This window comes from Aythya marila, assembly GCF_965140915.1.
Source record: "Aythya marila genome assembly, chromosome: 2".
NCBI classification, from domain to species: Eukaryota; Metazoa; Chordata; class Aves; order Anseriformes; family Anatidae; genus Aythya; species Aythya marila.
The window spans coordinates 33,735,242-33,760,687 of NC_139043.1; the positions used below are offsets into that span (position 1 = coordinate 33,735,242).

Consider the following 25,446-nt stretch of genomic DNA (forward strand, 5'->3'; position numbering starts at 1 on the left):
GAAGAAAGAAACCGCTCATGGGGATAGGGCACTGCTAAATGCAAGTCTTTATGTGAGCAGAAAGGTCCTGGGGCAAAAAAGCCTCAGTTGCCTATGTTCCCAAGCTCGATCAGTGGTCCCACTGCAAGCAATATTGGGGCTTCATCGTGTAGGCCACTTAAAAACATAAAAATCTGTACAGTTCAGGAAAGACAAAAGGAGCAATAGAAAAAGTGCCTTTCACAACAGGTTAGCGACCATGAGTCCAAGCTGAGTTCTCTGTACCCCTGTTTGTCCTCTGTTACCTCAGACTATTGCCATTTGAGGCTAAAACATATTTATGGATTGGGGTTCAATGCAAGGAAGCAATACCTCTAATGCAGGAAAAAGAGCATATTTACTAAAATAACATGAAAGAAAGCATTACTGGAGTCACAACCACAAAAGTAATGATACCGTAGCCTTAACCCTCCACACCTCTTTGTTGGGTAATGAAAAATGTGTTTTTGAGACAACTGAAGGTTACGCATTTCGGTTTTCCCTTTCTTTGAGCACACACTCTTCATAGCTCTTAGGAGATAAGTTTGACAGCCTGACAGAGTGCTGCCACCTCGGCAAGGACAACCTAGGAGACCTTCCCTCTGTAACCACACAAAAGCTGAGGGGGAAAAAAAAGGTAGGAGGAGGAGGGGGGACCGAAAGACAAAAGGCATTAGACAGTATTTATATTGTTATAATTCTCTCACAGACAGCAGGGCAGCACTTATTTCAAAAACACCAGGATATGGAAGAATTGGAGGCTGGAAGCTGAGAACACATGTATTTGTAAACAAACAAACAAACAAGCAAGCAACACACCGTGCAATATAGCAGGGCAAATTAATGTGACTTGAGAACAAAAGGGGCAGGTGCCAGCTATCTCTTCCAGTTGCCTTGCAATGAATTGTGGTGGTGTGAAGCTGGCTGGACATTTTCCAACACAACTTTTTTTTTTTTTTTTCTGACTGAGAAAATGTGGATTCCCCAGAACTGAAATTCTGCCAGGACATGTCAGTTTGAAGAGAAACCAGGCTGCCAGGCTCTCCGCATGCCTGCCTCATACCTCAGGCTGGCAGGGCTTTGGATTCCCCAGCCCCTTGCAGCTGGAGCCTGCATGTCCTCATCCCAAGGTTTCCAGAGTAGGTAGCAGGAGAATTAAATCTTTATTTCTCCTCTAATTTTGCAACTGTATTATTTTCACCTGAATCAGATTTTTTTTCCCCCAGGGAATGTAAAACTTCCTACAGGACAAAAATCCTAGCACCAGATGCAAGTCTCTCCCTTGCATTTAGAGATGAAGCAAAAGATCAACCCGCCAGCTGCTGACATAAGTGTCTTCCAGTGCTGTAGCAGCAGAAAAATGCATAAGGAAAATAACATGATGACTAAAGTACTGCTTGTCTAGGAAGAGGGAAGAACTGAAGGATTCACCCCAGATACCCCAAGATTCATACTATGTGCTGTTAGTATGACGTGCCTTAGGGAAAGAAAAACCAAAGACAATTGATATACAAAAGCTCTACTTGAGAATAGCCTCAACATCAGAAGGGTTAAATTCCCAGGATATAAGGGGAACTAGATAACAAACTGATTAACATCCAGAAGAGGTGGAACTTAGCTCCTAAGGCAGTCCACATACAGCTTTCACACAGCCATGAAAACTGCAGAAGATAACTAATATTAGTTGATTGCATTTATTACCGTAGACTAATATTCACCTTGGTAAGGACACATGTGCAAAGGCTTTACAACCTTTATAATGGGTGTAGCAATAAATAAGGTCTCCTGAAAGAATGGAGGAGATATAGCAGTAAATATATGATGCTGTCAGCTTTACGGTGCTCTAATTACCAGTGTTGGGCACCTACAGCTTCTAAGTCAAACAGACAAGATGGTTAATCTCTTTCTTTGCCTTTCACACCAATTTATACATGGTGTGAATTAAAATATTGTTTTAAAAAACTGACATCCTGTCATTGTCTACCAGAGAAACCTTTCTCTCTTACTTTTGGTCCATAGCACATCTCAGTGCTGACAATACCATTATTCTAATAATAATAATATCAAAAAGTAATTTTTTAATTAAAAATAAATATATATGCTATCCACATTAAACCAGAAATCCAAATGTGGAAGATTACAGCTTGCCCACTATACTGAGGTGCTGTTCATTACATTTATCACTGTAAGGCACATACACTTCTCTGAAGCCCCTATGCTCACAGAAGAAAGTCGTTGATTTCTCACAGTCAAAGTCAGCAAAGGACCTGGTTCAGGCCTTGCAAACAAAATAATATCTAAAAATGAGAACACTAAATAAAGTCATTGAGCTCATTTTCATCACCTTCAAAAACAAAATCTCTCAAATGCACTGACGTTTAACAGGAGCATCTAACAGAGAGTGTGAAAAAGCACTGAGTAAGGCATTTAAAAAAAATAATTAAAAGCTAATGTTGAAAATAAAACCAATTTATTTAACTTCCAGCCAAACAGTAAAAGTTACAAAGTAGAGTTTATATCCTGTGTTTTGGTGTTTTTTCCAACTAAGTTGGATATAATGCTATGATTTAAAAAAAAAAAAAAAAAAAAAGGACAAATCACCATGAATATAATTTTCTTGGTTTTAGATGATGGTTTCAGCTCCCCCCAAAATAGCCTGGAATGGCCACTGTTTTTACTAATGCTTTCTAATAGTTCTTTTCTTGCTTAATTAATTCATACATCTGAATCATTCAAAAATAGGTAAGCCTCTAATCACTTTCAGGCTTGATAATGTATCCTAAGTAGATGGCAATGTGTAGAGCACACAAGGAGGCTGTCAAAAAGAAAGGAAAAATGGGGTAGAAGGAAAAATAAAGCTCAATCCTTCCATCTAATAGCAGGAGGTTTGATTCTGCATCTATTACATGGGATAAAATGCTCACTGACTTCAACACAGTCTACTACAGAAATGAGAGAAATCATGCTGCCTCTATATAAGATTTAAAAAATGTTACATACATAAACAAGAGCAAAAGAAAGGTTTTGTTTTTTATTTTCTTTTCCTTTGCTAAAAGATTTGTTGTCCACATTTAGCAAAAAGTATTAAATGAAAGAATTGGGAGGGGAAGGAAGGTAAGAGCAGGTTAACAATTAACCAGCTGTTGTGAGCAATAATTCATTCAAAAGTGAAGGTTACAACACAAGCAAGAAATTTTGTTGCAAGTTTACAACAACAAAAAATATGTTTTTATTTCTCCTGTTTTATGATTTTAAATAATCAGATATTATTTTTATTTTGTTCCAGACAGGATAATACATCTGATTCTTAACTACTTATATGCTCTAAAAATGTGTTTCAGTATGAGTGTTGGGAGTCTCCTCTCTGCTTCCTTTAGATAATACAATTGTGTCCAGCTATAGGAGGAAGGTAAGTTAGTTATACCGAAAGCAATCTCAACATTTATTCAAGTTATGGAATGGAAAAATGCATAGTTACCATGGCAACTGGTAAATCACATGGTATCTGCAATGAGATGCAAGGCATCTTGAGTAAACACTCACTCATACGACTGCCCGTGTGTCCTCACAATGTTCCTTTGTCAAGGAACATGCATAGAAACCCCAGGGTCTAGATAGTACTGTCCCTTCTGCAAAAAGTTGGTACAAGTAATTCAAAATTTTATTTCTGCATGGGATAATTTAATTGGATCAGTCATTAGAACTGAAAGGAATACTGGGAAAATAATTAAATAAATAAATATTTCACTAGGATGCACCTCAGTCAAAACTATGAAAGCTTGAAAAATGGTGGAGTGTACCCCTCAACATCACTTTGGTCCTTGGCACCAGGAGACCATTCACAATAGCACTAGAAAAAAATCTTCCTGATGGAACGAAGAGCTCACAGACAAGCATCAGCACATCCCACTTGGGCAGCTGAAGCTGTTACTGCCTCCAGCCATCTGCCCCACCCTTCTCATGGATGTTGCCACCCCCAAAACAAGGACATCTGATCTACCCTTGAATCAGTCCTGAACCACGCTGCTGCATGCTTTTCCAGGCTCTGATATTATCAGCAGCTAGCATACAGCCTCTCCCTGAGGGGGCCTTCCCTCCTCTCAACCCTTGACAAAGATAGCTCTCTCCAGAACAATCCCCTCTAACCATATTCCTCTACTGCCAGTCATATCCACAAAGCACCTAAATATCCATCACTCTCTGGGCTCTGACTGTGGTTTCTCCAACCACTATCATGCCCCAACAAGGTTCCCTATGCATCCTTTTAATCCACCAGATTCCTGAGCAATCTCCCTTGGATTTTTCCTCCTTTCTCTACTTCCTTTCTCCTCCCTTCTTGACCTCCTGAGCAACCTGAAGTTGTGTCACCTGTAAGAAGAGAGAGAGAGCAATAGCACGATGCAACTTGCTAGCTTCTGCAAATGTCCACTGACAAATATCTTCTCCTGATCCCATTCTCCTCCTCACAGGACATCCCATCACCACCAGACAGCATCACACAAAGTCCCCGTGACAGCACCCAAGAAATACTGAAGCTCTCATGCACCTCTGATCTTGACCCCTCTTTCCCCATTCATCGATTAGACTCCTTCCTGACTTCCATAGCTTTATAAAAGTTATATAGCTTTATACAGTTTTACACTCTTTTTGTGTATAAACTTGAGATCTCACCTATCTTCCCTTTTATTCAATTTACTTTTTAATTTATTCAATTACTTTTATAGTTGTATGTCTCAGAAAGTCATCCTATCTCCTAAGTCATGCCAGTAATAACTTCTTAAACCTGTTTTCTTTGCTGTTGCTGGGCTCTTCCTTCCCATCCAGTTGGCCATTTGCTGTTTGACCTGAACTTTGACAGTTAAGGAGATGCCACGGGTGAAGAAGAGACATGCTCTGGAATTCATCAGCTGTCAGAGAGGATTTGAGTAAAAGAAAGATAAAATGAGATGTGTGAACAAATGACCAGGTCTTAACTCTCTAATAGAACCCTGTGGAGAGGGTTACAATATCCAAGTACTCCAGGGAAATAACTAATGATCCTTTCTTCAGTTCAGTCATGTTTCAAGAAGCAATTGCCTGACTTACTAAGTGCTTGAGACTGCATCAGTAATTGCAATGATTTATTTTATGCATCATCATAACTACAGCACTAGGTCAGAAGGACTTGTGCCTTATGGATGCCTTGAATTTTAACATAGCCATAGGAGGATTAGGAGATTGCAGTCATAAAGACAGAGCCCACAATAATTCAACGATAAAAAATGACAACGTTTATAAAATCTTATGTATCTAAAATATTAGGCTTATGTAAAATTTTTAATAAAATCAATCCTAATTTCAGATGGTTTGAAACAGAAGCAGTTTACAGTTTCCTCTGCTCCCTTGAAATGCAAGTGATCACAGTCTAACATTCGTAAAGATCTGCTAGGACTTTTTTTCCCCTCTGTTTTATACCTCTATCTATCCCAGAGGAAAGCATCCCTCCTCAAAGCCATCTACACTCAGAGTTTGCACTGGAGTAGTGCAAGACCTTAGTCTTCTGGGCAGTCATTTGGCATATGAGTTAAAGGTTATACCCTTTACACATAGCTACTCATTCTCCCTACCATGACAATGCTGTACCAAAGAATATTTTGTGAGGTTATACATCTGTGATGAACATGGATATATTTGCATAGCAACAAAAGGGTTTGATTAGCAGCTTCTCAGGAGTCTGCATTCTTGTGACATTACTTAATGCTGGCCTCTAGTCACCTTTCCTTTTAGCTACGTGAGGCTTCACTGGAACAGAAGGACATTTTTAGGATAATGATAATTGAAAGTGCTGTCATCACCAGAACTTTCAGGCTGTTTGGAGACCTTGAAGACAATTCCCCTCCAGTGCCCTAAACTGTTCCCCCAAGATAACTGTAGCAAAAGTATTGCTAATCTTCAGCACTGTTTTTCCAATTGCTTGTGCTTCAAGGCTAGCAGTGTGCAGAATACAAAGCTAACCCAGTTTTCAAGGTCAAAATGAAAAACACCAATGATAGTCCACAGTAACTTTAATTCATTTGGTATTCAGGATGCATTCTTTCTGAATATCATATCAGAAAATAATTGCCAATTCATCAGATTTTAAGCTTTGGCTTATTAAAAAACAGACTATGCTAAAAGTAAAATGAAGTTTTTTCTTTGATCTGATTAAGATGTTTCTATACAGCATTATCTAAGCCTCTAATTATCTGTATCTTTATATTATCTCATTTGTTATTTAAATATAAGTGTATTCATAACAATCCATTTTGATGGAAAATATTCATATACTAAAAAGTGGTAAAGCAATAGAAGTCAAGATGCTGAATGTCAAGATGATAGGGTCTATAAATGAAAATGTTTCTCTACTTTGTGTGTGCCAGGAAAACAAGAGCTCACACGACATTTGGCAACAATTTTCCATGATGAAGCAAATCTTCGTGGCTTTCATTTTCCTAAAAGCCCCGGTCTATTTAGAGTTAGCTCCTTGCCCTTAACAATGCAATATAGATAAAGTTCATTAAATATATTGTCTAAGGTAGCAAAGAGAAATTTTGCTATAGCAGTATGTGCATGGGAAAATCAGAAGGGAGAAAAATAAAAAAATAAAAAGGATCGGAACAAATTATTTGTTACAAAAGCAAAAGTGGTACGGGCATTTTGATACTATGAATTGTGCTGCATTAACAAAATTGCCAAAATAAATCCTAACCACAATGGGAAGTATTATTAGGTTCTTAATCAATAGGATCTTTTTTCAAGGAGGCTGGGCACCCAACTATATGACGCAGATCTTTTCCATGCACAAGAGAATTGGAATACAGGAAACCACAGCTTTAATGAATTACAAGGAAAATTGCAAATGCCTGTGAGATTATAGCTAATTTTCACATTATAATGGTCAGCCAACTTTTACAGCTTGTTGGTATTTCTGCTGGAAAGCCAAACCTTCATTTCTCCTTACTGCAGGTAAGACATGATTTTCTCCAATAATTAATGACTAAATTGCTTTTATATTACTATCGTTATTTTTATTTCCATTCTTATGGTATCCTTACTACGTATTGAACATCATGCAAATTAAAAACTAATAGCATTTTAGAACAAGACATATGCATGATTTACTGTATAGCTTTTGTCTAATACAAATATTTACTATTTTCATGTCACCGCAATGAAAACAGTACGTGTCAATTGATTAACAAGTAAATATTAGCTGGAGTTTAACAGCTGCTGTCAGGGAAAACAGTGAAGTAGAATTATATCATCTTTCCCTGTACGTTAGAAAACTAACTTTTGTAATATGGAAGAGACAGCCATATCCGTACGAATACATAAGGGCATCTATAACAGCCAAGGGTACAAGAGTGAGAGCAGAGGAGTTACTGGGAGCAGAGGAGTTACTGGGACCACACAGCCACCCACATCTCTGCAAGAACAGAGCAATTCTGTTTTATGAATGGCTATGGGTCCCTTACAAACTAATGCAGGTGCCTACCTGTCTGCTGTAAAACTGGAATGTGTTCCTCCAGTGCCAGCATTACTGCAAGGAAATGCCCAAAATTGAATAAAACCACTCAACTTTTAGAGGTCTCCTGCAATGAAGGCTATGGCTGTTCCTCTTGAGGGAAAAAAAAAAAAAAAAAAAAAAAAAAAAAAGAGGGTCACCTTTAAGGAAGTACCTGATTAAGGTCCTATAAGGTCCTAGCCTGGTGGCCAGGCTCCGCCACCAGCCTTTCCTTCTCAGGGAGCCAGCTATGGCCCCATGTACCTTTGAAGGGTTATCTGCAAGGTAGCCCAGTGACCAGACAGCCTGCACATATCGCTTCTTCCAGCAGCAGGCACTGGCTAGAGAGAACAGGAAAAAGTGACATTCACAGCTCTGACATCCCTGAGGTAGGGGCACAAAGGTCTGTGCAGGTCTCAAATGCAATTCCCTATATTCAGGTTTGCTGTGAAGAACTGGAAAGGAGACTGAAATATTTCATAAACTCCTAGAGGAAAAAACTGATACAATCTGAAGAGATAAAGAAGAGAAGGGTGTCACAACAGACAGATCACCAGGAGAAAGTAGTTTCTTTGTGTTAAACTGAGACTGTGTGGAAATGACTGCTTATTTCTACAGCATGAATAAAAAGGTTCCATAAGTACTCCTTGTAGGCAATCAGCTTTGATTTTGTCAAGGTTTGCAGTCTATTTAATGAATAAATATGGACAGCATGCGTTAACATTGGCACATATCTCTACAGAAGAGAGAACCGGGGACCATGAGCACCCTAAGTTCCTTGGTGGAGGAAGGCTGCCACATCCTTAATGAAATCATAGGAAAGGTCCCAGATGCAAGATGCCATCATCTGCAGTTATCTGGGTTCCCAGCAGGGTATCAGGCACTGCTCAAACTCCTCTGGAAAATCTTGTGATGCTAGAGATAAAGCAAGCAAGACATTCCTCACCCTCCACTCCAGGCTTGCTTCTGCCTCTGTGGGGAATGGGAGTAAAGAACCTACTGCAAAGAGAATTTTGTTTAGAAGCTACCTATTTATTTTAAACAAGTTCATTGCATCTAGGGAGAAAAAAAAAATCAATATAGCACAATGATTAGCTCACTAAAGGTACTGTGTGTAGACTGATTATTTAGACAGACTGAATCAATCTGTTGATTCCACTGAAAAGATTCAAATTGCACAGGTGGGGAGACAAAGCCAGAGGGTTGGTATACTTTCCAGCCACGTGCCATCCACACAAGGAAACCTGGGCCTGAATGTGTCTGCTTTTTAGCTTGAAACCTAAACAGCAATGCTTTGCATGTGAGAATTGAAACTGGCCTCTTCACTCCAGCCAGTTCTGATGAGGGTCTTTTCCCTTGATCCTGACCTTATTGGTTCTCTCCATTAGCCTGCTAAATATGGCCGAAGAACATATTTTATAAACACTTAATTGGTATACTGTTGTAGTTTTACACAGTTATTTTTAAGATTCCTGTGGTGAACAATCCATTATTTTCCATAACAAAAGCGTGTACTAAAAAAAGTCTGAAGTGATATTGCATTAGCACCCCTGAAAGGGGAAGAGAAACTGTGATATTTCAACCAAACCAAAAAGGTGATGTACATTCACATTTGGAGCTAGTTCCCTACCCTAACAAAAGAGCAGAATCTCCTTGGTTCTTCCCAGCACTTGCCAAAACAGAACTGCTGCTCCTGACAGAGCACGCCCAAGACTGCTCCCATCACCTCCCAGAGAAAATGGTGAAGAATGAAGGGCTGGTGCTCTCCATCTGCTACTCCAAGTGAGACAGCAGAGTCAGCCAGATGTGTAGGGGGCAGAGCTGATGCACAGCCAACACAGGGGCTCTATGCCTCTTCCTTGACCAAACAAAGCTGTATAAATCACTATCATCACCTGTTCAGGGCTTACCTCAGTAGGGAGCTTAGAAATCCATCTAAGGCATGCTCTTCAGCAAGCCTTTAAAGGAAATACCTGATGCTATTCATGATCTTCCTGTGTTAGGTCATTCTATTATTTTCCAAGTCACCAAATGAGGCTAAAGTACTTTTTCCTTCAACCAGCACTGCCTGTCACTTCCACACATTGGAGTATTCCCTACGCTGATGTGCACCTTTCACTCACTGAGCAACTAAAAAGCTGGAAACTGCTTGCCACATGATATCAGAAAGTAAACTCGAGGAAGGCTGCAAGGTCATTGCTAATTTCAAACCCTATCTCATGTTTCTAGATGAAACATCTAATTTAAACTTTTCGCTGGGTAGTTAAGACGAAATCCATGCATATGCACTTGAGACCTCATTCTTACATGCTGTGAATTAGAATACAGAAGGTGCTGCACACAGCAGTAGGAACACTAATCAAGGAAGGAGAGGGGAATACCCACTTTGATTTAGAGAAGGACAGTCAGCAAAAATACCACTAATCGCCTGGGTTTTCATTCCTTTGCTCTTTGAGCTGCCACATACAACCAAGAAAAATGAATTCAAGTGGTGTATTAACTGCTACCAAATCAGCATTCTCCACAGGTGACTGTGTCAAGCACATATTGCAAAATGCCACCACCTTCCAAGGCTACAATGCAACGGAAGCGTTAGACCCCAAGGGCTATAGCCTGCTCTCCCTGAAAAACACCTATTAACATCAGCAGGGGCTGAATTAAGCTTTATAATGCAGACAGGCACAGTGAGTGACAGAAAAGCTATAGCAAGAGGATAAGATTTGCACATTTTAGGGTTGTATCACGATTCAAATAAATAAATCCTGGAGAAAATAAATAAATAAATAAATAAATAAATGCAAGGTCAAGTTGTCTTTCTTTTCTTGTTCTGAAGCCCTTGATGCAAATAGGCTGACTCTGGTAAAGGGGAGGCAGCTGAATGAAAAGGAAAGGCTAAGTTTTCATGCCAGCATGCTCCAGGTGATCTTGCCTGCAGGAACAAATGCTGATGGCATTTATTCCAGTGAGGTCATGACACAGGTTGTCAGACATCTGCAGAAAGATAGGTTGCTCTGGTAGCTGGGAAGGATTGTGGTGCCAGCACAGCAGTACCTGCAATCAAAGGAGACCTCACCTTGGCTGGGGCATCCTGCTGCTGGAACCACACCGACTTCTGCAAGGGCAGCTCTTACTGCAGAACATGCTCTGGTGCAATTTCTGCTCAAAACATGAGCAAACTAACATGTACAAACAATGTCAGTCTGCAGGAAACATGTTCACTTGTTTAATGACACTAGCCACATGTCTCCTGCATTACTGGCCCAAAACTCCACTTGAGTGGAGCTGAAGGTTCTTCTTGAATATATATATGAGAATATGAGGGAGGAAAAAATAAATAAAATATACATTTTATTTAAAAAAAAAAAAAAAAAAAAAAAAAAAAAAAAAAAAACGGAGACTAGAAGTCCTGAATCCTTTTGAATGACTGTTCCCTGGACAGGCTACCAAATCTCAAACATCCTCCAGAGAGGATGATGTGGTGAACAGACAACAGCTTCTGGCTTGGCAATGGTTTTTCAGTTACCTTCACTGTTTCATCTTACCCAGGTCCACACTGTGAGCCAGTGAGCTGAAGCCAGACATCCTTGATTGGTTTCAATTCCAAGAGAAAAGAGAGTAAAGCAATGAGTGACTCAAAAGCTCTGCATCACTGAAAGGTGAAGGAAAAAAACTACTACTCCTGAACTTCAAAAGCTGCTTGGAATTTCTGACTTAAGTTTGCAAGGTACATATACATGGCACTAGCAACTTTTTGGTTTTAGTCTTCCTGAATTTAAATAACAAACCACCTTAATCTGACTGAGAAATCCAGGTGCTTTTCCTATTCAGAGTTCCCAGGACAAGCATAAAGGTAATTGTACAGAAGTAGGTGGCAGGATACACCCACTGTATTATCAGCATAACTGGGAATTTATCTATGTCATGAGTCAGAAAAATGGAGAAAAGAACATTCAGAATGTCATCAGATGCACTGGTCATAAAAACAAAGGGACAGAACAGTAAATTTAGATGTGGAAAACATTACAATGGGTGCTCTGAATTCATAAACTGGTAGTCTGCTTATCTAATTTTATGTAAGTGTTTGGACAGTCTGGAAACATAAGCAGGTAAGTGGTTCATACAATTTGTTTCTACACAAATGAGTAATAATGAGTCTTGGGAACAAAAGAAAGAAAAGGATAAGAGCTAATACGGCTAGCCGCTACAAAGGTTTGGGCTGGAGAAAGATCTAGGAATTATGCAGATGGATAAAACTTCAAAACAAAAAGAAAAAGTTCCAGGGAGGATAACGAGAAGGCCCAAGCCCAAACAGGATGAATGTATTCAAGCTCTCATCAAGAAGAGGCTGCCGTCAGCAGCATGGCAGCTATTGCCAGCAAGGATCATCTTGGTCACTGCATCTCACTCCCATCCCTTACCCACTTCCCTGTAGCATGTAGGAAACTGATCTGATTGAAAACCAACTCCATCAGAGAGGTGCATGCATTTTATTTTTCAGCAGGATTATTCCCCATGCCCATTCATGAAGCAGCACCAGATGGGGCTGGGAACAAGGTGTTGGGAGTGGTAGAACCCCAGGCTGCTCAGTGACTGCAGCTGCTGGCCTTGCTGCTGCCCTGCTCAGGTTTGTAAGATATCTCCTCCCTTGCCCTCAGTAGCTCAAAGTCCAGCCCGCCTCCAGCTTGCTGGGATGCCCAAACCGTATCTCAAGGATCTCAAAGCAATCTATCAACACTAATTACCGCAGGTTTTATAGCACCCTTTCAAGGTCCTGCTGTTCAGGACCCCATTTTATATCTGGGTAAACAAAGGTGCAGAGAAGGGACAGGACCTAGAGAAGGTTACATATTAAATAACCAATAGAGTCAAAAATAAAATCCAAGTGTTGGGACTCCCAGCATTCAGTGTTAGCCTGTGGGATACCACTTGCCCTTTTTACCCCCTCCACCCCATTAGCTAAACTATTGTCACATGCAGGAGTGAGTCATCGCCCACACCAAAGAAAGCCCAGCAGGCAAAATGTGCGCATGGAATTTCCTTCTATACAAAGTCCTTTAATGTTACAGAATAAATCAAAGAGGCACAAATTAGGCTTTCTTTTCTTTTAAATGCTAGGCCAAGCATCTGGAGGAAAGAAAGTATTATGGGAATACAGAACCTGACTCAAAGGAAAAGAGTGAGTTTCCCAGTATCCTGCACATGCTCCCATCCTACACGCACAGCACATCATGTGAGCACAAGTGTGAATCTCCTCCATTGTGGGATTTTTTACAGGAAGAAGGACCTTACCACCTCACTGTCTCTTTGCACAGCTGGCAATTGGGCGTTATCATCCAAAACATGGGCCACATTAAGCACACTCAACAAAAGGAATAGTAAATTCTCTTAAAAACATAGGAAAATAAAAATACTTTTATAAAAAAAAAAAAAAAAAAAGCCTTTCAAGAGACTGAAGCAAAACTTTTTTCTAGCAGCCAAGCAATCCCCATTCCACATCTGAACAGTTTCCTGTTCAACTTTTTTGAACAGGAAATTTTTTTCAATCTCTGTTCAACTTTTTCCGTTTCAAAAAGATGCCTGTGCCTGTTCCACACTGAAAAGATCCTAGGACATGCAGAAGTCTTTTCTTCTCAAAAGATAAAGAGGTTGGCTTACCCAGAGCAGGTGATCACCTGGGGCTATGTATTCATTCCAGCAGATGAAAGATCGACATTCAGGAACAGGACACGCTCTGGAACATGACAGAACTAATCCGTGTCCCTGTTCCTCCTCATTCAGGCTAGAGACTTGAACTTCAGGTTACCTCCATGGCAAGCATGCACCTATCTCTTAATTGCTTACTCTTAATCAGAGCAATAAACTGACAACCTCACTGATTGACTTTTTTGTTGTTGTTGTTTTTCTTGGCTTTTAGTTGAAGTCTACAAAGTCAAAATTGCAAACATCTTTCCCTGATACAGTTGCCTCTGCTAACGCTGTAGGACTGAAGAGATACGTAGGAAAATAGCTAAATTCCTTCTGTTCCAATGATTTCAGATATCTATACCATCTCATCTCTATTTAAGCCACAAAAGTTCCCACAAACACTGACTGTGCTATCTCTGTTATGTCCATTTGATCCACAGTTCTGCTGCAGATACAAAATAACCTCCATTATAATAAGAGGGACACAAAAACAGTAAATCTACACTCAAGGCACCTAATCAATCTACCCCAGCCAGAGAAGACGTAACAAAAGTAATGATGAGGTATTTTTAAAAGTAAAGCACAGATTTCAGTCACCTTCTGCATTCAGACATCATTGGATATCACTTGTTTTAAAGAATATTTTTCATCCAAGCCCTGATTTCTGACAACCAAACCAATGACTGCATCAGCACAAGGACATCGCTTTGCCAAGGTAATGACCACTGCAGCTCCGGGCATGTCCTGACATTCATTCTCCTCGCTTTGCAGGCATCCAGCTGGACAGATAGGTGCACCCTGAAATAACCTTGATGTCTCATGGCTGGAATTTCCTCAAGAAATTCTTTAGTTGTGAGTAATCTGTACAACCCCAGGCTCTAAATCGTTAATCTTCTTTTGTAAGCATTTTAACAGCCTCAGCCCGTCCACGAACCTGCTTCAGTGAGCAAATCATCCGTCTTCTTAATGAGACCACTGATTACAAAAGTTAGTGCCCAGTAAATTAACAAAACTGTCCTTAAATATCTGTTGTTCTTCTGAAAATGTACCTGCCTTGCTATGATATAGCTCTTTCATCTTGAATTGGCTAAGTCACAGAATCAATACTTTCAAGCTGTATGTATGTTCATACTTTTAAACAGCGTGTAACTCTTATTAATACATACATTAATCTGTAAAGGGATTACCAGATTTAGGAAACACTTCCCTCCCCACCAATGCACTGAGGTACTGAAATAGCCCCAGATAAGAATATAATTTATGCAGTTGAATAAATGGATTTTTATTCTTCGGTTGGTCTCTACACATTAGAGAATTGTCAATTTTCTTTGAACGTTAGTGTGAATTTGCAATTCTCATCTGACTATGAAAACAACAGTATAACCTAGAGAATATTTTCCCTGTGTTGCTGAGGTAAAAAGACTTTTACAACACTTTTACAGTTTTGTTAAGACAATGACTTTATAAAAGGATGGGATTTTCTTAATCAGTTCAACACTTCATTGAATTAGTAACTGGAAATACTGTACAAATAGCATCAAGTCCCTTACAAAGGCATTATTTAAGTGAGCCTGAAGGTGCTTAAAAGAAGGTCCAAAAGAACATATAATGTAGATGCATATGCATCTCAAATGTACACTTGACCAAAAAAGCAATGACAAATTATTTCAAATAGCTTTATGTACAGAGCTTGTTTTCTATATTATAACTTAAAGGAATGAAATATTTAGATGATATAAAAACACAAATATCCCATTTTCATTTTTCCCAGGCTTATGAGCACAATTTGCTTGTAATGATAAAATTACAACTGCAAGCTTGCGTGGTTATTTTTAGTCTAGCTCACATTTGAAGTTAAAATAACTTCTGTGCATTTTAGGCAAGTAAATAAAATAAAATAAAATGGTTATCAACACATTTTTACCTTGTAGGAATGAGACATCTCAGAGAAGAAGCTGATCTGCCTATTTAGAAGCTTATTTACTACTACTTACTCATTAGCAAAACTGAAGTTTAGGAAACCTAACACATATGGTAGGTTCATTGCCTTAATTAAGAACCTTATTCTAACACATTAACAAGTGAGAATGGGAAAAAATCCCTGTAAATTAGTTTTTGTTTTACTCAACAAGTCTGTAAGCACTATTACAGTTAGAGAATTTTGCAAACAGTATATTCACTAGAGAGGAGTTTGGCACTGTGCTGCAGAAGTGTCTCAAATTCCAATATACCTGTCTAACCTGGTCATAACAAGCTTGTGGTGCCAGAAACAAATAAGCAGTTCACATACAATAGAGCTTGTGGACAAAAGTTTTTAAATTATAAAGAAAAAATAGAAAAGAAAAAAAAAAAGAAATAAAATAAAATAAAAAAAAAAAAAGATAGCACATACCACAAACCTGAAACTAAAGAAGTATGGACTTTCTGACTTGGATGTTGTATGAAGTAAAAACGTAAGCATTTACAAAATCAGCATATATATGTACCCCATTTTGTGCCATCCAGAACACATCCAGGCCCAAGGACCCTGTTATCTCTGCCACCTCAATTCCTAAATGAGCTGTTTCCTCCTGTGAACCACCCAGCTGACACATTTCCCCTCTCCCAGACCATCTGCTTTTCTTTCTGAGAAAAAATAATTGTATTTCACCTCATTCTGAACCAGCAGCCCAAAGCAATGAACGTTTCACCTGCCCACTGTAGGCCACAGACCACAGCCCCCAGCATCATACCTTGAAAAACACAGTTAGGTATATCTGCCCCAAAGCCTCTGCACTGTAGGAAGACCAGGCACTTTTGATTCCCCAGTTGTCATTTACCTTTCCTACATGAGTCAAGAAGCTCCATTCCCAGATCCAGTTTAAGTTGGTCATTAGTTACTGGAGCCACAGAAGGGCTTACCAGCCCTGCCACAGACTAGATCCCCATCACACTCAGTGCTACAAAGACAGGCAAGGTTCTTTCCCCCAAGCAGCTCCACACCTCATCCATTTTATAGGAAAAAGCTATTGGGTACATTGGGTACCACATTCTTCAGTTGACAGAAAAAAAATGAGAGGTTGTACTAGTCTGAAAAGATCTGTTTTAGAAACACAGTGAGTAGCAAGAGAGGAGCCACAATTCCATCTTCCTGGCATTTTTACATGAGTGGGAGGTGTGGAATATAGTCCACTTAGACTTGAAGTATGCATATTCAGAATTTTAGCCCTGTGCTCAAGGTTCTTTGTTTTTTATTTTCTCCTTTTCACATCAGACATTTCCTTTTCACATTATGACATGAGGAAATGGCCTGAAGTTATGCTAAGGGTGGTTTAGATTAGATATCAGGAAGAATTTCTTCATGGAAAGGGTGGTTAGACACTGGAACAGGCTGCCCAGGGAAGCCGTGGAGTTTCTTTCCCTGGAGGCATTTAAGAGATGAGTGGATGTGACACTAAGGGGCATGGGTTAGTGATGGACTTGGTAGTGTTAGGCAGATGATCGAACTTGGTGATCTTAAGGTCTTTTCCAACCAAAGTAATTCTATTATTCTATTCCATATTCCCAGTAGACAACAAATCAAAACTCCATTTTGAGCCCCAATACCCCCTCGGCCATCTAGGAAACAGCAGTTTTAGGCCCAGACCTAGCCAGCCAGTTCCTGCCGTGCTGAATGAGGGGCCCTGCGGGATGCTCGTGCATTGCATTTACAGAGCGAACGGCAGCCTTCTGAGGAAGGCCGACCATCCATGAAAGCGCAGCTTGAGCTCACCAGGAGGGAACGCTGGTGAAAGCTTTAGTGCAGAGAAGCTTGCTGAGAAATGAGGGTCCTGTGGAGAACGTGCCAAGAGGCTCCGTTTTACTGCCTACAGGGAGCGTGCATTATCCTGTGTTTCTGAGAAAGCAATCTAAGAGAAAGCTAAATGCTTTTTAAAAAGAAGAAAGAAAGAAAGAAAGAAAGAAAGAAAGAAAGAAAGAAAGAAAGAAAGAAAGAAAGAAAGAAAGAAAGAAAGAAAGAAAGAAAGAAAGAAAGAAAGAAAGAAAGAAAGAAAGAAAGAAAGAAAGAAAGAAAGAAAGAAAGAAAGAAAGAAAGAAAGAAAGAAAGAAAGAAAGAAAGAAAGAAAGAAAGAAAGAAAGAAAGAAAGGCTACACATCAGTTTGTAAGGACACCACACCCTGAACATGTTGTTCCTCAAACATTTCGACTGAGCACCAGGGATTGGGCAGTAAGCTGATGCCAATGAATCTGCCATCACTCCTGCAGCAGCAGGACTGGGGAGAGCTCCAGAAGCCCACAGACAGGCAGCACTCCCAGCAATAACCTGCTGCTCTGCTCCTCAGAGAAGAGCAGGAACAGCTGCCTGCAGGAGTGAACTCTGCCCAGAGCCAAATCCTGCCACATGCGCCAGAGCAGCTCTCGGATGGGAAGGGAGGGAGAGGAAGGGATGGACACTCACATCTTCCTGAATGTTCGTGACCTGAGTTCCCACTGCCCCCACCATGGCAAGGCTTTTTTTTTTTTTTTTTTTCCTCCCAGCAGCAGTAAATTACTTGACTAAGCTAAATTGAGAAGCCTGTGCCACACCTTTCCCACATTCAATGGTGCCTTTCTGGTGTATATTCCTAACGAAATAAGTGAGCTGGGGTCTTAGTGCCCACACTGAGGGCTGCAAGCCTCTCTCACAGCTGGGCATGGGCTGCCAGGCCAGTAGGTAACAGCCACATCACCACCCACCCTACAACCAGCAAAGTGCAGAACAGGGTGGGGGGAGCACACTGAAGCTTGTTATTGCCAGTGCTAGCTGTAAGACGCTCCCCATCTAGAAATAAAGGGCATATGAGGAATGACCTGTACTTGGGCTGCAAAGGCTCTCAGGCAGCTTTTGTATTTCCTGGCACTCCTAGATCTAAAGGCACATCGTTACCCAAGAGCAATAACTGCTGTGTTATACCACCCAGTAAGAACATGAGCAGCTCGCTCGAGCTGCTGCTAAACTGGAGCCATTCAAGTCCTAAATAGCAGCTATTGCAAAGCATCATACTTTTCAAATGAGAAGAAAAGCTGAGCACCTCTTTCTTTTCCATTTTTAGAGCTGTGCTGTAATCTGCATAGCTGCAAAACCACAGCTGACACCCCACCACCCTCTGCAGTGACTGGAGTAAGCAGCAAAAACACTACTGAATTTTTGGACTATCCGTCCCAATATACCCTTCTCCCCTCTGCCCACAAAGCCTGTAATCTTGCTTCAAAATCCCAAAGCACAATTAGGAACCTTTCCTGGCTTAAAATCTTCTTTGCTTAAGCTCCTAAACTTTTAATTGCACTTTGCTGATACGGTTTATAGATATATGGAAATTCTGCCAGCTGTCCACGGCCAGTGAATCAGCTGAGGAACAATTCAATCTCAGGGATTTGCGCCTGGCTAATTACTCTCCTCCCTTGTGCGCACCTACTGATACAATTGCATATTTAACTACATGAGACTAGACCGTATGCACTGCTGAACAGAACTGCGTGAAGCTCCGAAATAAGAATTCATCTCTCTCTTTTTCCTTTGTACAGCCTTACTTCAGTAGGAAGGAGCTTGCAGAGGAGCTGAAAAGTAATTCTTTTTTAAAGCGTAAGTCTTTCTTCTGCTGTCCAGCAAGTAGAAAATGGAAGAAATTACATATATATGACAGCAAGATACACGAGGACAAGGTAGGATTTTTGTTGTTTCTTGCAGTTATTAGCCTGGGTACCTTTAGCTGAATATGCAATCAGAATAGAAATCTTTAGCAGGAGAACAAAACTAGGATACATTGTGCTATAAGCAGAGTAGTCATGTTTTAGTGACTTTTCAAATCCAGTTATTAACATTTGAATAAGTGCTTTCAGTAGCATTAAAGAGAATACTGCTTTCTTTAGTATAACTTTGGTTGAAAGCACTTTTTTTTTTTTAATAAAACTGCTGAACTCCCTATCCTTTTTAATTCACTCTGAAAAGCTCCAGCCAATGCTTCTTTCCAAAGCAGCAAAGTAATTTTCTTTAAGATAAATTAAATACTCTAAGCACTCATATTCCTTATGTGTTGTATAAACACATCCTAAAAAGGACAAGAATTTCATAATCACTAACAACAATTTGGTGTTAAGCATCCTGAAATAATCTGCTTTTTCATCACACATAAGATATTAATAATAGTAACTGACCGTTACTGACAACATAATAATTTAAGTGTGCTGACAATTATTGAATTCAATGCACTTCAGAGAAATGTAAATGACAGAAGAGAACAGCTGTAGCCCCATGACTAATGTGTGTCCTGGAATCTGACCATCAGCTTTGCTATTTCAGTTTACTGACCTAAATCTCCCTCCCCTACCAGAAACAAACAAGAAAACCCAAACAAGAAATGTCTTACTTGTTCAGTCTTCTCTGGTTGTTTTCTATCCGCCTGCAAAAACTGACAGTTTTCTCGTGCCAGCTTCTGGACTAGCTCAATCCGTCCAATGTCATCTCTTTCCTGAAGCTTGCACAAAACCCCTGCCTTAAGGGTGGGAGAAAGAGCAAACAGATACTTAAATCCACAATCCCAGGACATGGCACTGCCACAAAATTTCAACCTTAAAAGAAATGCATCTGTTTTATCATATTTGCTGGAACTCCGTGCCGCTCACTAAACACAAAAGGGATCGCTGCTCCCTGGGAAACAACTCAAGAGCTGAGGCACATCTGAACCTCCAAATGTGTCTACTTTGGAGGAACGAAGGCAGGGCTAACTAAATCAAGTGCTACTATGTGTGCGACTGATATGCTGTGTTTTGTTTGTTCCTGTCAGCCTGTTTCCTGTTACATCAGAACAAGCGCAAGAGGTTAAAAACTCATGGGAAAGTTAGCCAGGAACAGCCCTGGAAAAAGAATGAAGCGCAACACAGTCACTCCTAAAAATAACAGGCTGCAATTCCCATCGCTCCAGCTCCACCAATTTTTCATGTATGCAAGCTGTAAGAGTTAAAAGAAAGTTGCACCGCATTTAAGTATTCTACTTAAAATAAATTATATAGTCCAATTCTGTTTAGGATAGAAAATGAGATTTACTTTAAAAACTGTGCTAGAACTACTTTTTAGCTGATATTCTGCCAGTTATACAAGCTATGCTGATAGCATTTCACCATAACATGCAGCACTGGTTGTTTTATAACAAGGTTGTATATATAAATTCAGATTCATGCTTGCACACAGGTACACCAGACCCATGCCTTAGAAAGTCAGCTGACAGGCTAAATTGCTCACTGAAAAGTCAGTGGCTAATATTACTATCCATGATATGGTCATGGATATAGCCTCTGCATCAAGAACTGGCTCGATGATACTGCACAGCTTTTATTAACCCAGATGTTTCCTGATAGTACTGCATATGCCTTGGCATGTGGCACAGCTATGTTATTGCTATATGACTTCAGAGGCAATCTGCAAATAAATCTTTATCCTCCACACTTGTCTTTCTACTACTCATCCTGAGTTTTATTGAATCAGTGTTTGCTCAAAAATTCATAAAACATCTTGCCAGTCAGGACCAAAACCCAAGGATGTACTGACCACCACCCCATAGTGCCATGCACTTCCTGACCCTCCAGCCTTGAGAAACTCCTGTCCATGACAGCTGAAGGTATGTGAGTGCCCATCTGAGCTACTGATCCTATAGTCTGCTGTTTTCTCCAAGAAAGAAGAAAACATGGACTAAAAGTTCTTCAGCTGGAGAGGGTAATGAATCCACTTTCTGAGTACCTGCTTCAATGCTGATGGGAAAAAAAAAAAAAAAAAAAAAAAAAGTTCCCCTACTTAATCCAGAGAGTCATTCTTACCAAGTGATTTGAAAGAAAAAATTCACATGCCTACATTCCTCCAGTCTGGATGAATCTCCTCACAAGCCTCCATCAGTGACTTGTACTCTAGAGAAGGAAAGAATTTGGGATACAGCCTGTGCTTCACATGTTCTATGCTTCATCCCCAACTTCCTGAGGCACAAAACCTTTTCACATAATGAATCTAAGCACTGGTATGAAGGTCTGAAATCCACCAAAAAATAAGGAATTGCAGTGCCAAACTTGAAGATCCTTACATTTTCTGTGAGATTAGCTCCTCATCTCCCAAATCAAGGATATGGATTTATTAGCCAACTTTGACACACTTGTCACCTGCAGATCAGGAGTGAGATGGATTTTATTAAATGCAGAAGAATACAATGAACTAGTTGTCCAGACTCTCTTTAATCAATATAGAAGAGGTACCTATGAAGGGTAATATTTTTATTTATTTAACTCTACAGTACTTTTTAAAATAGCCAAATGATTTCTTTCCTAAAACTCACATTTTTCTCCACTAATATACACAGAGAGCCTAGACCATTATCACAGATTTGGCTGATGTGGGGACATCAGCTAGAGCCAAGCCAGCTTATTTCATGGCTTATGGATGCTTCTAGCAGAGTGTAACATCTGTGCACTCTAATCCCCACAGGCTTGTAGATTAAGGACAACTCAAAGTGTTATGGCTTAGGGACTATAAAGATTTGCAGCCTCTCTGGATTTGGGCTATAACTACTGTAGGGGCACTTTTCACACCTTTACATTGCACCCAAGAAGTCAGACCATGATCTACATGAGGCATGGATGGTTACGTGTTCCCATTCTTCAAATGTCAGATATCCAACAGGAATGCCCCACTCAGTCTGCTGAACAAGTATTGATCTCCAGCCTGCGAAGCAATACTTAAAGGCTAAAACTCTTATTTTAAGCTGAGGAAGAGGGATTTCACTTTGGAGGGAACAACCAGCTTCAGGATGTTCAAGTGGAAGAAACATCCTGGAAAAAGGCTACTTTTTGAGCACATGGCCCTCACCCCCTTTCACTGTGTGTTCAGGCAGAACATGCTATTGCTTTCTACACAGATAAGCATCCCATGGAAGAAGTAACACTAGCTACAAGCCCGTTATCCCTGCCACAAATACTGTCTGTATTCAAACTGAGAATTTCTTTAAAGAATTCTGTTATCCTCCTGCTTCAAATAACCACCAAGTAGAGACATTACTTTTTTAGCATGTGCCTACTCCCCCCACTGTTTTTTAATTTAAAGAATTGTAAAGAATGGGAAAAATATATTTATTATATTGGGCTGCTAGAGGATAAAAAGTCAACTAAAATTTTCTGAGAAAGTTAGAGTAATATCAAGTTAAGCATACTTATTTGGCTCTGGCAGTAAATAACACTTAAAACACAAAAGTCTAAATATGCTTTTTCATAATTAAGAAGGAAAATACAAATCCCTCACTCTTAATTTCATTTTCCTCAATTATACTGACTTTCCACTATAAATCTTTCTGCTTAATAATATAAGAAATCATCCATCTCAACTAATTAATTGATGACAGCTTCTAAAAGCTGGTTGTGAAGATACTGTTAGTCTCATATTACTGGTCATTTTCACTTGTCAATATGAATTTAATTTTCAAGTAATACCTCTAAAGCTCTTAGGCAAAAGGGTAAAGACCAGAAATCCTACTTGTAAAATGCAATTGCAATCTGTATTTTGTGCAGGCACACAACCTACACAATCCTGCATGCTCAAATGTTTGTGCTTAGCCCTCTGATTCAAGTATATCAGCAGAGATGCAAGTACTAACCTATGTGAAGGTGAAAAGTATGAAATTGCATATTTTAACCAGCTTTAACTTTCTGAATGATAGCATAATGTAGGAGCTTTACAGTGAGGTTTCACTACCATTCACAGCACAAAAGTACTATAATAAAGGTGTTTATGGAATATTTGAAATGGAATAAGGTAAAGAAAATGAATTAGTCAATACTCAGGTTGGAAATGGAAAGATGCGGACAATACATTTTCTTTTTCAGCACATCCCTTTTAAAATATTTCATCTGCAAAAGCCATAAATGAATATGCTAGTAATGATACGGAGGTGAATTAAAACATTCCCATGATGACAGAATGGCACACTGTTTATAGCATGCTCACTTTCAAAAATCCCTGTACTGAATTTTCTCCACATTTCAAACAGTTTTGTAACCTAATTCCAAGGCATGACAATTCTATACTTAACACAGTAGAGTTTAGAGCAGGCACCACACCCTGAAACTTTGCTAACAGAAGAGATTTTTTTCCCCACTGTACCTCTGTCTCTGTCTGCATCTTTTGAAAATAATGTAATTATTACAGGCTTCACCTTTGATCAACCTGAAAACTAAAAACCATACACCACTGTCTAGACAGATCATTTGCTTCGCTCCAAGTCACTTGCATGGTCTCGCTAAAGTGAAAAAATCATTCACACCCTTAACCCAAACTGTATTCAGTGTTTGCAGAATGTCGTTTTTATGGGACTAATGAACAAATCAGAGCTACAGTTGCTTTGACAATGCCACTGCTGTCTTCCCCGTTGAGTACTTCAACACTTCTGTTAACTGCTCAATTAATAATTAATTTTAAATGTGTTTCAAATTCTTGTAAATTTTAGAAGGTGATTTACAACCAAATAAGATCTGAGCAAAGAAATACCAACAATTAATTCTTATGTTTTTTTGGTCATCTGCCTATGCAATCTTACTAGCTGTCTACTTATGAGCTTTGAGCACACATTGTAGTCTTTTCTTTCATATCTCTTATATAAACGCAAACAAGTGTTTCCCCAAAATAATAATTACAAACATAAAGTAAAACAGAGCATTTATGAAAAATGGAAAAGAAAATGGTAAACCAGATTATTTTTTTTCAGTGATGTTAGTGCACACACAAGTGTAAGAGGACTGACCCTCTTTGTCACACTGACGTCATTTAGGAATCAAAGTTAGGTAACAAAATTTTCATGCCTTAGGGCTCCTACACTTTTTTCTTTTCAAAACAGATTAGTGACTTGCTGCAATTAAGAACAGAAAAGCAAAGGTCATTTCTGAACACCTTGCTCAAGTACTACTGTGAAGACTGTGCTAAAAGTCCCAGTTCCAGGCTGATACAAGAGGTATGTCCACATGCTCCCAGGCTCTTGTGTCTGCACCCTCAAGGTATCTGTCATGATCCAGGTCTGCTACAGAAGGTGTCTGCAGTCTCTTCTGCACTCACAGTGCTCAAGAGAACCTGTACCTCTAGAAAGATACAGGTATTGCTGACATGGGTGCAGGGCTTGTACCTATTAGAATGCTGTTAGTCAGACATCAATGCAAATCCTGCTTCTCATAGATCATAGCTGGCAAAACGTAAAGAAAGAAATCAGAGACAGGAACAACAAGCTGTATGTGTCAGGAAAAGAAAAGGTGACAGCTGGTGGGAGATGTAAGATTTTCAAGAGGTACAGAGAATTAAAAAAAAAAAAAAAAAGTCAAAAATGGGAGAAATCAATTTTAAAGTAGAAAAAATAATCAGTACCAGTACAATGATTAATATAGTTATGCTTGCTCAATTTGAATGAGTGAACTGAATGACTGAATGAACTGAAGATTAATCAAAAAAGATTCACAAAATCAAAAGGGGTAAGAAATCCCACAGTAAAATACTTGAGAATGTAGTTAAATTTCTTCTGAGTAATATCTAGAAGCATGTTTTGGTTGTAAATGAGGGCAGTTAGGGAAGGAAAGAAAAAAGGTTGTTGCTTATACTCAAGTGACTCTTAAGTATCCTCATTTTATTGCATGTCTACTTACAGTGATTAAATTTCAATCAAAATGTCATATGCCCTTGCCTCTTAAACACATCTCATTTTATTTTCACATCTGGTATATGCTACGTGTATTATCTAGAAAGAGCAGAGAGAGTTTAAAAATGCTGCCCGATTTCAACATCATGGGATTAATTCCCAGGGTGATCATCAATCTTATTCTAAATAGTCACATATGACATGATCCAGCAGACTTTCTCTTTCCTATGGGCTCCCCACTCAGAACATTGGGGCAAATCCATTTCCCAGTGCTAAAGAGCTATCAGAAACAGATCCTTCAACTTGTAGATCTGAAAAAGTCTCTGAGATGCTGTTAATCTTATACATTTACCTGAGCATCAGAGGTATCCTTGAGCTCTTCTAGCCCTCTTTTTTCTTGACTGTTGTTTTCTTCATTTTGATGAATTGCTAAAATAAGAAAGAAAGAATGTATTGGAAGTGTGTATGTTCTAATCACAAGAAGCCCAAAGCAGCATGGCCCAGGCTAGATCAAACATAACAAACATGGTTCCAAATTTAGCTTTCTAATTAAG

The 25,446-nt window shown here is 39.5% G+C and overlaps 1 protein-coding gene across 2 annotated transcripts in view; it reads right to left on the minus strand.

Annotated features, from left to right (window-relative positions):
• RAPGEF5 (Rap guanine nucleotide exchange factor 5) overlaps positions 1 to 25,446 on the minus strand; it is a 160,943-nt gene that overhangs the window by 70,438 nt on the left and 65,059 nt on the right. Inside the window, exons 8-9 of one of the 2 annotated variants that reach the window (XM_082753750.1) lie at positions 25,245 to 25,321; positions 19,610 to 19,735 (exon numbers count right to left, since the gene is read on the minus strand). In XM_082753750.1, coding sequence (XP_082609876.1) covers positions 19,610 to 19,735; positions 25,245 to 25,321 — 203 coding nt within the window. The remainder of the gene's footprint in view (positions 1 to 19,609; positions 19,736 to 25,244; positions 25,322 to 25,446) is intronic. The other variant, XM_082753751.1, reaches the window with a different exon arrangement.